Source organism: Aotus nancymaae, unplaced genomic scaffold (assembly GCF_030222135.1).
Source record: "Aotus nancymaae isolate 86718 unplaced genomic scaffold, 86718_ANA_hifiasm-v0.15.2.pri h1tg000029l, whole genome shotgun sequence".
Lineage (NCBI taxonomy): Eukaryota > Metazoa > Chordata > Mammalia > Primates > Aotidae > Aotus > Aotus nancymaae.
The window spans coordinates 15,991,059-16,005,472 of record NW_026988442.1 but is presented as its reverse complement, the minus strand read 5'-3'; the positions used below and the strand labels follow the sequence as shown (position 1 = coordinate 16,005,472).

At 52.3% G+C, this 14,414-nt stretch overlaps 1 protein-coding gene across 30 annotated transcripts in view; it reads right to left on the bottom strand.

The window, feature by feature from the left end:
- EPB41L1 (erythrocyte membrane protein band 4.1 like 1) overlaps positions 1-14,414 on the bottom strand; it is a 143,070-nt gene that overhangs the window by 21,223 nt on the left and 107,433 nt on the right. For 10 of the 30 annotated variants that reach the window (XM_064382370.1, XM_064382376.1, XM_064382372.1 and 7 more), the window contains 3 exons: positions 13,358-13,540; positions 2,618-3,028; positions 152-256 (listed from right to left, as the gene is read on the bottom strand). In XM_064382370.1, coding sequence (XP_064238440.1) covers positions 152-256; positions 2,618-3,028; positions 13,358-13,540 — 699 coding nt within the window. Of the gene's footprint in view, positions 1-151; positions 257-2,617; positions 3,029-4,107; positions 4,216-4,735; positions 6,659-10,485; positions 10,591-13,357; positions 13,541-14,414 lie in introns of all 30 variants that reach the window. The other 20 variants (XM_064382363.1, XM_064382364.1, XM_064382365.1 and 17 more) reach the window with 4 other exon arrangements.

Genomic DNA, 14,414 nt, shown 5'->3' with positions numbered 1-14,414 from the left:
CACAGGCAAAGAAGAGCATCAGGATTAAAATGGGAGTTCCAGGGAAGCTGAGATTAAAAGGATTGGCCAAGGGGTTTGGCCACAGCAGTGGGGACCCTACCACTAAATGCCCAATACCCATGCTCAGGGTACATTGGAAGGCACAGGTTACCTGGGTGTTATCCATAGTGGAGACTCTGGTCTGCAGTACAGCCTCCGGCTCAATCTTCTTTCTAATGGCCAGACTGCTGACAGTCATGGTTTCTGTTTTCACGGGCTGTAGGGAAAGAAGGGAGAATGCTCTGTAACTGAAGCCCTGGCATGACCCTTGCTCACAGGCAGTTGCAGTGTGGGGTTTACAGATATCTCCTATCCCCACAGCTGGCCACGTCTCTGGAAGGGTACCCAGGTCAGGGTAACAGATATGTGGTGTGATATCACAGACAAACAGCCCACAAGGAGAGCCAGTACCACCACCAGGACCAGGCAGGCCTGCTCCACGCTCCTGTGCCACGCACCCTCATGGTGGCTATATGCTGTTTTTTAGGCTACAATTAGAACATCTACTATTTCATTAACATACTCTATACCAGGGCCCGGGCTAATTGTTTTCCTTGTATATATAATTCACCGAATCCTGAATGACTTCAATGGTGAGCTTACCACCTCTCAGCTGCTTCAGCTGATCTCTTCTTTTTTTTTTTTTTTTAGACAGAGTCTCCCTCTGTCGCCCAGGCTGGAGTGCCATGGTGCAATCTCGGCTCACTGTAACCTCTGCCTCCCAGGTTCAAGCAATTCTTCTGCCTCAGCCTCCCAGGTAGCTGGGACTACAAGCCTGCACCACCACACTGGGCTAACTTATGTATTTTTAGTAGAAACAGCATTTCACCATGTTGGCCAGGCTGGTCTCGAATTCCTGACCTCAAGTGATCCACCGGCCTCAGCCTCCCAAAGTGCTGGGATTACAGGCGTGAGCCACCTCGCCCAGCCTGGACTATTCTTTAGAGCAGCCACACATCTAGGAGGCCTACAGCATCCAGGCAAGAGAGGCCAATGAGTGAAGAGGGTTTGTTGAGGACTGGGGTTAACTAGAGAGCATGTGGGATCTATCTGGGTGTGGCCAACTGTGACTGTGACCTCTGAGTGTCTTTTTCTTTTTTTTTGAGATGGTGTCTCACTCTGTTGCTCAGGCTGGAGTGCAATGGTGAGATCTCTCAGCTTACTGCAACCTCCACCTCCTGAGTTCAAGTGATTCTCCTGCTTCAGCCACCCAAGTAGCGGGACTACAGGTGCACATCATCATGCCCAGCTGATTTTTGTATTTTTAATAGAGACAAGCTTTCACCATGTTGGCCAAGCTTGTCTTGAACTCCTGACCTCAGGTGATCCACCTGCCTTAGCCTCCCAAAGTGCTTGGGGATTACAGCTATGAGCCACTGTGCCCAGCCATTTTGTTTGTTTGTTTGTGTGTGTGTTTTAGAGACAAGGTCTCACTCTGTTGCCCAGGCTGGAGTGCAGTGGCATGATCTCACTGGAACTTACTGTACCTCAAATTCCTGGGCTCAAGTGACCTTCCTGCCTCAGCTCCTGAGTAGCTGGGATTGCAGGCATAAGCCACTGTGCCTGGCTGAAGGGGATTCTTATAGATGGTTACAACCCTGTAACCCAGCCATTCATCCAGTTAATCATCTGTTAGTGCCTAGTATACGCCAGGCCTAGAGGAGCTGCCACCTGGTGGGAGAGCAGGCTCATCAGCCACTGACCTGACAGCTTTGGATAGTGTTGGAGCATAGGCACTGCAGGGGAAGGGGGCCAATACTTCTGCCCAGGGTGATCAGGAAATCCCCTGCTAGGAAACTGACATTTGAACTTGGTCCTGGAACATGACAGGTTTGTAAGGCACAGAGAGGGAGAAAAAAACCCTTCTGCTCAGAGACTACAGCATGAAGTGAGAGCCCAGAGGGGCTAAGCTCGTATTTCAATGCCTGGAACGTTGGGGAAAGGAGAGTGTGGGAGGGAGGCTGGGTCTAGAAGAGATGAGGAGGCAAAGAAATGACATGGGCAGATGTGCCTTAGAGAGATCTCTTTGCAGCTCTGCAGAGGAGGCCAAAGAGAGGCCCAGACACAGTCTGTGCCTCCTCAATGACCATTTCTCCTCTCTTCCAGGAGCTTCCATTAACACCCTGAGACCCGAAGGCCAGATGAATTTAAACTGCTTCCCTTTCCCCAGAAAGCCCAGACCCCAGAGAGATAAGCCTGGGCCCCCGGATCAGGAAACACCATTCAACTTTCAGACCAGTCTGCAGGAGCCCTTGAGAGTCCACAGACACATTGTCTCTGCAGGTGCCATGCAACACAGGCAGGGTGGGGGCATCACATAAGACCAGACGACCTGTTATCGCTCAACCTCAGCAAGCGACGGGGTCACAGGGTTAAAACACCAAGGAGCGCATTAGGGGTGAACCGAGACGGCAAACATGCGAGCACAGAACCATGCTGTTCTGCGGAGGGGCGGTCATGCAACACGAGACAGAGCTTCAGGCTGCAGGCTGGGTGCTCCGTCTTCTCACGGGTGGCCCAGGGCCCTCTGAGCATGCGGTGCCTGGTGGACCCAGCTCTTGAGGAAGCTCCACTGTACCTCAAACTGGGGCATATCCGGGGTGGAGCAGGCCCCTCGATCCGGGCTGTCCTCTATGCCCCCAGACTCATCATCCTGGCTGGGGGCCCCCTTGTTGAGATCCCGGGAGAACACCAGGCCCTCAGTGTCTGAGTCGCTTTTGTCGCGGTCGAGCTCAGGCAGGCTGCGGGAGAAATCTTCGAAGGCGCTGCCGTGGTAGTCACCAATGACCGTGAAGTCCACCTCAGCCTCCAGGCTGGACGTAGAGCTGACCGTGATGCTGGAGCACTTGCGCTCAATGGCCAGGTGGTTGTCCTTCAGGAATACCGCGTCCCTCTCCTGGTCCTGGTCCTCGTCGCCCGTGTCACTCTCTGGGGCCCGGGGACGTGGTGGTTTGACTTTCTCCTCGGAGCCCTCCCTCAGCCCTGCTCTCTATGGCCAGATAAAATCAAAAGGACAGGGGTGTGGGGTGGGGAGAGAGAGAGAAAGAGAGAAATCAAGATGGTGAATGTCAGGAGATGCCTCGGGGCTATGTCGACATCCCGAATGGAAGAGCAGGCCAGGAAACTAAAAACACCCCCAGGAAAGGTTCCTTGAAATCATAACAAGCTTAAAAAAAAAAACCAAAAACGACTCAAGAGTGGAGATGCCCCTTTCCGAGGGCCTCACACTGATGGCAAAAGCAAGTACAAAGCAAACGTCCTGCCAGTGAGTCCTGGACAGGGGGCTCCATCCAAGGGTGTTGAATCTGGGAGCTCACTGTAAGCGGCATTTCGCAAAAGGCAGGGATGGAAGCCTGGACCCCAGGCCCATCCGTGCAGGCGGGCGTTGAGAAACAGAAACTAAGGAGGGAGACCCAGGGATTCAGGGAGACCCAGGAAGGGAATGGAGAGAGGTTGGAGCCAAGAGCTTTGAGGAAAAAAAGAGGAAGCCAACATATTTGTCAATTCCACTGAGTCTCTGTGGGAGGGGTCAGCATCGACTAGAGGGAGGAGCAATTCGGGGTCAGGCCTTTTGGGCAAGAGTTTCTTGGGAGCTGAGTGTTATGCCGGCTCCACCCTGAGCACCATGAGTGGACCACAGGCAGGTCAGAGGCTCTGGTCCCATCAGTGAAATTGACAACAGCGGGCCAAGGCAGTGCCTGGGGGAACCAGCAACTCTTGTCCGACATACATACCTCTCAACTGGCCTGTCAGGGATTAAACACCACACACACATGTTTGGCTGGTTCATGACATTCTTTTAAAAGACCAACCTAATACCCATGAAAGATTTTTAAAGAACGTGGCTTCTGGTTCTAGGGATTCAGTGGGCTTAAACATTCCCTTGCTAAGCGAGCCTCCATTTAGCCAGTTTCTGGAAGGTTGAGAGGTGTGAGGGAGACATTCCAGACAAGCCAGAGTTGAGCAGCACAAGAGGTGCTGCCACAGCAGGTGGGAACCTAAGGCGGCGATGCATCCTGGCCAGGTGAAGGTGATTGGGTCATCAGGGCACAGAGGGACTGCAGAGACCTGAGGGCCTGAGGGGCTGGCGAATCTCAGGAGCCCCCCCTTCCCAGGGGTGTTGGCTGCTAAGTTGGTGGAGCGTTTCTCTTCCCTGACCGCATCTCCGGATTTGTTCTGGATTAGAGAAGACAGTTAGTCTTAAGGAGTCAGAAAGAAACTTGGCACGGGGATTGAGAGGGAACCAGAAGCGAAGGATGGAAACCTCTGGACTGTCAGCTTTCCCAAGGCAGGAGAACCAGGGATGGGAAAAGATGAAGAAAGATCGCTGGACAAGCCAAGCAAGGTAGGCAGGAACCCAGCGGGTAGGAGCGGCAAGGCAAAGCAGGTGTGTCATTTGCTGGTGGTGGTGCCACCTTCTCCATGGGGGTTGTGTGGCCCTCTGGGCACCAGGTCACACCAAAAGCTGAGGGTCTTTGTGGCCAAGCTAACATGGGCCAAGCGGAGAAGCCCATCATTCAGCCTGAGCTACACCAGGCCCGTTTAGGGAAATGAACTCACAGGGATGGATAAGCAGCCTCTGATTGCAGTAATGACGAGGGGCCACTGAAACATGCTTCTAAGAGCTACAGAGCATGCGGCCAGCCCCCATGGGTGGGGAGCAGCAGTGGGGGTGGGGGCTCACACGGCCAGTTACCCCAGTTCCAGTAGCTTCTGCCAGCGTGGTTTCACAGCCTGAATCGGGGGACACAGGCCCCAGTTCTGTATGTACTTCCTGGTGGGATGCAGAAGTGTCCTCCCTGACGTGCCTGGTAGCCAGAGGCATCACTGTGGCTTTGGGGCTGGCAAAGTCCCCTGGGGGCTGGAGCTGGACGAAGCCCAGGTCTGAGAGCACACTCCACTGCCACTCTGCAGGTCCCACAGGGGCCTCTGATGACAAGTCATTTGGAAGGGCCCTTGCATCACCCTGGCTCATTCGGCGAGTTTCAGCTCCATGGGTCTCAAATATTCGAATTTTATTGGCCACTGAGGTCTTGCTAATATCTTCTAGGGAGCCCTCTTGGCCCCCGGCCTGGAAAGAGGTCCTCTCCCTTTGCTTCCCTGAAGGGAACACTAACCCCGGAGGTATGCGCCCCTCACTTTCTTCAGGGACTACTCTGGGCTTTCTGCTGGTGATGGGAGGTGGCCTGCGCTCAACTCCTGTGTTAGGGGACACCACAAACCCTGCTTGGTCCTTGGGCTCTGGACTAGCTTTCGAAAGATGGACATGTCTGAGAAAGGGCTCCCTGAGCTCTGAGGGCTCCCCTGACCCATGGGAGGCTGGGCTTGGAGAAGCTTCCTCCTGAGCCGCCAGGTCCTCTGAATGACTGGGGGAGGCCAGCAGGGGGATGATCACCTCCATGTGAAGAAATGCTGAGGCCTCGCAGTCCTTCAGCTCAGCCCCGCCTTTCTGGGTGGGAACTGCTCCCCTGTCTTTGGGTGGGAAGTTGACTCTGTCTGGTTTGGCTGGCTTCCTGACATTTGGAGGGACGGCCCAAGGAAGGGCGCAGGCCTGGGGGTCGGGATGCATACCTCCTCCTCTGTGAAGAGGGCGGTTCTTCAGTTCCTCTGTGGGATTTTTCTCAGCCTTTCCCAGCAAATCTCCACTCATGGGGGCCTCCTCCTCGAAGGCTGTGCTGGCTGTTGGGTGGGTAAATGATCCTTCCACTCCCCACTGGGCATCCTCGCAGTCTCCAGCAAATGTCTGTGCTGTAGTAGGTCCCTTCAGGTCACCAGGTCCTCCATGGTTCTTGAGGGTCCTTGCCCCCTCCTCTGGGGAAGCCATGTGGGCTTCGTCCTTGCTCCTGCTAGAAGCGGTGGCAGAACCCCTCAGGTCTGAGGAATTCAGTGACGGCCTGGGCTCACCTCCAGGAGGGGCATCCAGGCGCCCTTGTCTCTCCTCCAGGGGTGGAGGGAAGACTTGGTCTTCTGAGTCTTTTTCTTCATAGTTTAAATAGAAGCTCCTCTCTGCAAAGGAGGTATCAGTTTCGTCGCTCGACTTAGCTCTGGCTTCTGTGTGGGCTGGATCCAATAGAAACGACTGGAGTCCTCCCTTGTTGGAGGCTGAAGAGAGGACGTCCACCTCTGCTGGCCTGGTCCCTGGAGCAGTGGGCCTCCCACTAGTGTGGGGCTCCTCCAGCCCCTTTCTCAGCTCTGTCTGGCCCTCCAGCTGACCATCTGACATGTAGCGGTCCCTGATGGTTGCCTCTCTAGTATCTGCCCTGAGCTCAGAGCCCTCGAGGAGTTTTTCCGCCAATGTGTGGCCTGAAGCCAGGGCAGCCCCTTCTGGGCCTTCCCTGATCCAGGGGACTCCCTCCCACACTGACTCAAAGTCTTCAGGACTTGCAATCATCCTTCCTCGTTGCTGGGTGTTTGCTCTTCTGGTTCCCACCATTTCTTCCATGGCCACTTCCACTTTGAACTTGTCCACCAGAATGTCTACCTTGGAGAGTCTGCCGTCGGCAAGGATACCAGCAAGGTCTGCCTGCCTTTCTTCCTGCTGCGTGGTGGTCACTTTTAGGAGACCGAGATCTTCTGGCCTAGTATACTGTCTTTCTATAAATACCCAATGCTCTGAACCCTGTGTTTCAATTGGAGCAAGAAGAGTTAACATGAAATATCAGGCACCTGAAAAATGGGTGAGTTTTTCCCTTTGTAAGAGGGGAACAATCTACCATGGAAAGGTTTGACTCTGGGACAGCACATCCCCAGAACTGGCTGGGGAGAGGAAGGCATGACAGTGCCAGCTATTCTCATCGAGGTCACTCTTTCCCATCAGGCACGTGATAAATTATTGACCAATTTTCCTCAACCACTTCCCCTAACTTAATAAAATGGGATGGGGTATTATGCCTTCCCCCATGTCAGCCATGAGGAAATGGAGATCCATGGATGGGTCAGGACCCTTCCTCTTCCTCTTTTTTCTTTTTTTTACTTTTGTATTTTTAGTAGAGACGGGGTTTTGCCATGTTGGCTAGGCTGGTCTCGAATTCCTGATCTCGTGATCCTCCCTCGGCCTTCCAAAGTGCTGGGATTACAGGTGTGAGCCACCCTGCCTGGCCCCACTTCCTCTTTTAATAACATAACTGCCACTGTCAGAGGGGGAGGTAGTTTCTGTCACGTGGCATCTTTAAATGTTAGAGCCGAAAGTACTCTTACGATGTTATCCAGTCTCGTCTCCTCATGGTGTAAATAAGGAAACAGGCCTGGAGAAGGTCAGTGACTCGCCCAAGGTCACTGTTAGGAGAAGGCAGAGTCAGGAAAAGAAAGCCTGATTTTTGAGGCTGGAGATCTTTTCTAACTTATTTCACAACCACAGGATATGGGTGCCAACTGTGATCTAACGTCAAGTTGAAGGGATGCATTAAGTTCCATAGGCCGCAGCCTGAAATCCAACCTTTCTACGAGGGCTTCTGGGAAGAAAGCAGAGTAGTTGTGGAGATACCACATGGCCAGGTTAGTGCCAGGCACCACAATGGCTTAAACAGCTTGAACACTGTGGGGTTCAATCTAAAAGAAACAAATACCAGGGCCCATTCTAATTCTAACAAACCCCACCAAAAGAGCAGAAAAGGACTGACCAGAATGCATCAAGGAAGGGAGAGAGCTAAAGATCCAAGCATCATCGTGCATCAAAAGCACCAGAGGCCGGTGTGGTGGCTCACACCTGCAATCACAGCACTTTCGGAGGCTGAGGTGGCCAGATCACGAGGTCAAGAGAACGAGACCATCCTGGCCAACATGGTGAAACCCTGTCTCTACTAAAAAGTACAAAAAAATTAGCCGGGTGTGGTGGCAGGCGCCTGTGATCCTAGCTACTCGGGAGGCTAAGGCAGGAGAATCATTTGAACCCAGGAGGCAGATGTAGCAGTGAGCCGAGATTGTGCCACTGCATTCTAGCCTGGCAGCAGAGCGAGACTCCGTCTCAAAAAACCAAACCAAAACAAAAAACCAAAAGCACTGTCAGGCCATCTCCTAACGGCTTCTACCTCCCCCAAGAGTTCATCAAACAATGCCTGGGAGGGGATGATGGACTTCTAAAATGGTTAGAAAAGCAGGAAGGTCACTGGGTTTTTCATCTTCTTGTAGCCACAGGATACTTCCCACAGAATTCTAATGGAAGTCTGGGATGTGACAGAAATACAGAGCTGCCCTGGTGAAGGTGGGGGTGTGGGCGGCCTTAGTGCCCTGAGGTAACTGTGTCCTTTGAAATCATTGCCAAAACTAGAGCTCCTCATGATGCAGGTATGGAAACTGAGAACTGGAGAAGCATCTTGCCCAAGGCCACACAGGGAGCAAGTGGAAAGGCAGGCCTCGAACTCGTCTCTGATGCCAAGTTCTGTGAAGTGTGTCCTCTCCACCCTACCATAACCACCTCCACAGGGAGATGTGCCCAAAACTGCTCCTGGCAGCAGGAGGGGGAAGGTTTATATGACCTTGGGATCCTTTTCAGGTTATGACTTCATGAGGAGTCGGTTCATCCCACCCCACTGGGAGGAGTCTGTCAGATCCCATAAGATCTGACGAATTTTGAAGGACCAAAACCCTCTGTTCGCCACCGCATTTTGGCAAAATCTCTCTGACTGCCAGGGAATCAGAACCCATTAAGATAATCTTGTCCACGGGAAAGTGAGATAAAAGGAAGGGGGAGGCTGGGCGTAGTGGCTCACACCTGTAATCCCAGCACTTTGGGAAGCTGAGGTGGGCAGATCACAAGGTCAGGAGTTTGAGACCAGCCTGGCCAATATGGTGAAACCCTGTCTCTACTAAAAATACAAATATTAGCCCAGTGTGGTGGCACGTGCCTGTAGTCCTAGCTACTCGGGAGGCTGAGGCAGGAGAATTGCTTGAACCTAAGAGGCAGAAGTTGCAGTGAGCTGAGATCACGCCACTGCACTCCAGCCCAGGCGACAGAGTAAGACTCTGTCACAAAAAAAAAAAAAAAAAAAAGGAAGGAGGAAGGTCTAGGAAAGGTCTGAGGTAGGTTTCTGAGTTTTTACTTCTGGTCATTAAGCCTTCAGGACCACAGCTCCTGAACCATCCCAAAAGAATGTGCTTTGAGAGCCCACAGAAGCCAGGTCCCTTTGCTCATCTCCTTGAGAAGTGGGTTCCTTCGGCTGCCTCCATTCCAGCTGTACTCACATCATCTACCTGGCAATGATGGCCAAAGCTAATCAATAAGCCTCCTTCTGGAACATTCCTGCCCCAATTCTAACTAGCAACTAGGCTGGACAAGCAAGAGTGAGTGGGGCAGGTGCTGGCAGAGAATGAAAAATAAGACTCTGCAGGAAGAAAGGGGAATTGTGGTGATTGTTAGTTACTATGTAACAAGCAATGCCAGCCCTCTAAATTATTAAATTTAATCCAAATGGCAATTTGTGAAGCACATATCGTCATCCTTATTTCGGAAGGGGAAACGGTATCGCAGAGGGGAGGGGCCATGCACAAAATCACAGACTGAGCAGCAGGGAGACGAAGTAAAATGTAGGATCCTGAAGAGGAAAAGAAGACTGAACAAAAAAGAGAAAAACTTCCACGGTACGAAAGCACTGGTGGAGCTACACACTTGGCCCGAGGGGTTGGTGTCAAAGTCGTTCTAGCTCGATTCATAAGATGGGATATTGTTAGGGTAGCCCCAGGTAGCCGCTGCTCTGCAGCCATTCTTTCCCAAGCTAGGGGACCGTTAGTGCCTTGCTCGGAGCGCCTCCTGCCGTCATCTGGGGGAACTGCAGCAAGGGAAACTACACAACAGGGGTTGGGAGAAATCGAGCCAGTTCTGCTTGTAGCTGTCAGCACCCGAGGCACAGACAGGGAACTCTCCAGCCCAGCAGTTCTCCTGACTATAGGCTGTTCAGGCCCCTCTTGGAGCTCTGGGTCGCATTTTGGGGCCTGCTTTTTTTTTTTTTTTTTTTTTTTGAGAAGGAGTCAGAGAAGATGCAGGAAGGAGATGGCTGGAATGTCATACCCTAACTAGCCACTGCTAGACCTTATTCAGGCTTCTGAACAGAGGCAAGACCTTAAGGCAGAAGGCATTTGGGTGCCATGACCCCTGATCCTAAGCTTAGAAGTCAGAGCCTGCCTCTAGAGTCACCTGCCTCACCAGGGCCTGAAGGAGGGAGGGCATTCCTGCCTCCCCTTCAAGGCCAAAGGCAATACAGGCTGTTCTGTCTTCCCAGAATGGTTGCAGTCCTGTCCCTCCTGAGAAACAATGGATGAAGGAGGGGCTGGCCCTTTATGGATCTCTGGGATGGGGACATTTCCTTATCACAGCATGGGCTACCTGTTGCTTCCATCTGCTTGGCAGAATCTGGTACATTCCCCTCACCCCAGAGAAAATGTTTTCTTAAGACCACAGAGGGTGGTTCTGGGGGGCAGGAGGAAGGGGCACAGGTAGGTAAAGACAGTAACCTCAGGAGACGCTGCGAGGCTTTTCTGAGTGAACACTTCCAAGCCTGCGGCTGCTCCAGGCTCAGGTACCAAGTCCTGCTGAGAGATGTCCTGGGTCCTCTGGGACTGCAGGGGAGGCCCAGAGCCAGAGGAAAGGGAAAGAGGGAGGAAGGGAAGAAGGAGAGACAGAGACAGGGAAAGAGGGAGAGAGAAAAAGTAGGAGAGACACATACACACACATAAAGTCCATAAAGTCCCACATCTTTAGGATTAGCGGATTAGGTCAGGGAGTAAGCCGCTCTGTGGGGTGAGCTAGGGAGGGACTACCCTTCTGAGCCACTTGAGGGAGGGAGGCCCACAGTCAGCCCCAGGGCCCTTCTCCCATGGCCTGCCCACTCTCATTCAGAGATGCTGGGGCCATACCATTCAGATGCTGGTTCCAGCTCCTCCCTGGATGTCTTTGGCTTAGGCTATGGTTCAAGCTTGCAGTATGGATTACAGCTCCCTTTAAACATTCAAACTTGGGTTTGGCAAAAAAGTTCCCACTGTTTTCCCCTTGGCCCAGATGGGGCCCAACAATATACAAGGAAGCTGCTAGGAATTCTGGATGATACAGGCATCTGCAGGACACTCCCCACAAGGCTGGTTTTTGGATCAGGGATTCTAGTCACCATCAGCAACAGGCCCATGACCGCCCAGCACCTTCCAGTTGAGAAAGTGCTTTTATATTCATTATTTCTACCTTCCCAACTACCCTATGGAATGACAATTCTGGTCCCCCTACAGATGGACTAGGCAATGAGGCTCAGAAAGGGGAAGTTACTCACCCAAGGACCCAGTCAATCCTTGTCTATGACACCTCCCCATCTCCCCAGTCCCTAAATGCCAAGGGGGCCTGTAAGCCAGTTTCTGAATGGATGGTCCATAGCTCCAGGGTGAGCTCCTGGACCATAGTTCTTTCAGACAGTGTACTGTACTTCTTGGGACTGGGGGAAAGGCTGGGAGTTGAACAGATGCTACCTTTTATTAAGACTCATCATCTAGCAGTTCTAGCTATCACCAGCAGGTGGGGCATACCCTACACCAGGCTACATTGAAACTCTCCAGAGCTCTAGACCCCACTCCCCAGGGCTCATCCTCCCCTTCTCTTCTGGAGTCTCACTCTTTTCAGTAGCCTCTGCATCCCACCTCACCCATAGCCAGGCCAAGCCTGGCCAGCCCACATCAGGATTGATTAGAGGCCACGCTGAAGGGCAGGAGGGGGTGCTGTTCACTGGACCACTAGACCAGACCCCGCCACCCAGTCCAGGGTCTTGGTTGTGCCAGAAGCAAACAGAGGCCCTTCATGTACAAAGAGGTCTGCCCTTCTTCCATGGCACCAGACTTAAAATCACCAATGAGGGAGCCACCACAGTAGATTACTCTGGACTCATGCCTTACTAGACAAAGCCCTCTATTATCTGGCAGGTTCAGGCCATGGGTAGTACTGATCCAATCAAATGATCTGCTAATTAGATCATGGCTGCATCACCAATTTTCAAAGCATTAGAGGGCAGCACACACACAATTGACTCTCTACCTGGGTCTTTATATGATTTGGTCTTGCTCCGAGGCAGCTGTGATTTAATAGCAAATACAATAGCCTGGGTCACAAGAAAATTGGGTTCTGGCTCCTCTTCCATCAGCTATGACACTGAACAAGTCCTTCCTCTTTCTGGTTCTCAGTGCCCCTGTCTGTAAAATGAAGGTTCTGAGCAGGTTCCCAGGATCCTTCCAACTTTTATTTTATTGAGAAAGAGAGATTTTATTTGTTAAAGAAAAGTCATCTGTGAATGCCTCTAGTTAAATTAGTATGCTTGACTTTAACACTTTGGGTTGAAACATGCTTTCTTTATCCTGATTTGAAATCAACCTCCTCTGTGGAAGAGTCTGGAACTCTCAAGTGAAGCAATAACTCACACTGCGCATTGAGGTACTCTGCTGGTCCCTCCTATGCGCGTTATCCATCCCCATGAAGTAGGTGCTTTGATTATCTCTACCCAACGCATCTCAGAGACGTTAAGTAACAAGCCCAAAGCCATCCAGCTAGCAGGCAGCAGAGCCGGAATTCGAACCCAGGCAGTATAAGTCTACGTCACAATTGGGTTTGAGACCAGTAAGCAACAGCTCTAGGGAGAAAATACTTAAGTCTAAACTGGGGTAAATATCACCAAGATTTGGCGAGGGCTAAAAATACTGACTTGAGAGTCTAAATGCAGGGTTTCCCCAAATCCTAACTTCATCTCTTTCGCAATCAAGAAAACACCCTACGCTTTCCACTAGGAAAGGCAGGTCATGTGGGATCCTTTTCTGAAGCCTCAGAAGCAGGTCTAATTTCTGGGAAAAGTCCATTCCCCTCCAGTGGGCTCTGAAGCCCCTTCCACAAGGGACCACTCCCGGATCTGTGTTTTCACAATAGGCACAACAGGATCTGGTTCTGGATGGAGCTTTTGGGATTCTCAAAACGTGTGCATGAAAAGCCCCTGCAGCACTTGTTCAAATGCCCGTGCCAGCACTGAATCCAAATACCCGATTCAGTAGGTCTGGGCTGGAGCCCTGAAACCTGCATTTCTAACAAGCACCCCTTCCCCATTATACTCTGGCTGATGGAAGGGGAGTACGCCAAGCTACCATGAGTCTTGAGTTTTTCATGTTTCAAGTTGGTCTTTAGGACCCAGATTTAGTGACTTCATCTCCCTCAGCCTCATCTACTACCCTCTCCATCCCCACCAGCCCCTAAGCAGCAATGGGGGAAGCATATTGATGTGGAGGATCAGTGTAAGTCAGTAGGTAGCAACCACCCCAATGCCTCTTTACCCAAGGCCCCTATCCAGGGGTTCAGGGCGACACCTACCTCATTGGCTTTCTCGGGGGTGCCTTTGGGGGAGGGGGAGGCTGGTGAGGAGGGCAGTCTGCGCTCCCGTTCCCAGTCTCGATCCCGGTGGATGAGTTTGCTGTTGGGCTCCTTCAGGGTCCTCTTGAGTTCATTGATGCTGGCCTGGTGCTTCAGCAAGACATCCTCTGGCTTGTCTAAGAACTAGGGACAGACGGAGAGGGTGGTGGTGTTAGGGGAACGGCTCCAAGTGGGAGATGCGAGGTGCAGGGATGATGGCGGCAGTCATCATGACCACCCTCCACCAGCAATGTGGTTCCCACTCTGGCCTGTGTCACCCCTCATGGCAGCCCCAGAGGTCAACCAGGACAAGGACAACCACGCCAACAGGTGCACAGCCCAAGACACAGAGCACTGAAGATGAAGAACAGGAGACGTCTAGTCAAGCCACCTTTGCTTCTTCCCTGCCTGGCTCCATAGCCTCTGAACACCCAACTCTACCCAAAGCCCACAGGTCTGGGTGGTTCCCTTTGGTGCTACAAGCCCAGGCTTAGTCACAGAGGAGACTTCCCTCTGGTTACAACCAAGGCAAAGCAGGCGGCAAGTGCCAGAGAGCTGTAAGAACTCACTAACCCTGTTCACTGGGCTGCTCTGGCTTGTTCAGGGGCCTCCTAGATCCCTCCTGGATCCCAGTGTCCACTTTCTGGTCAGAACTGGGGCCACTGTACTTAATAGGATGTCCAGTCTGGGCCCCTTCCAGCCCAACATGCGCAACTGCTCAGGCCCTGGGGAGGCCACAGTACAGATCCTCCTCAGGCCAGGGACATCCAGGAGAATGGCCAAGCTCCCATGCCAGGAAACAGGGGCAGGAACAGATTGTGTCCAGTCTCCTCTGCAATGGGCCACTACCTTCCCCAGCCACCCCGGACCTTCCAGATACCTTTCAGGTACTGACTCACCAATAGCAGACAGGGCGAGATACAGCCAGATAGAGAAACTAGGATGCTGTGGAGTATTCAGGAAGATTAGGAGAATTAGAGACCAGGAAAAAGAGCGGTTAAGTCCGAAGGCTGGGCAC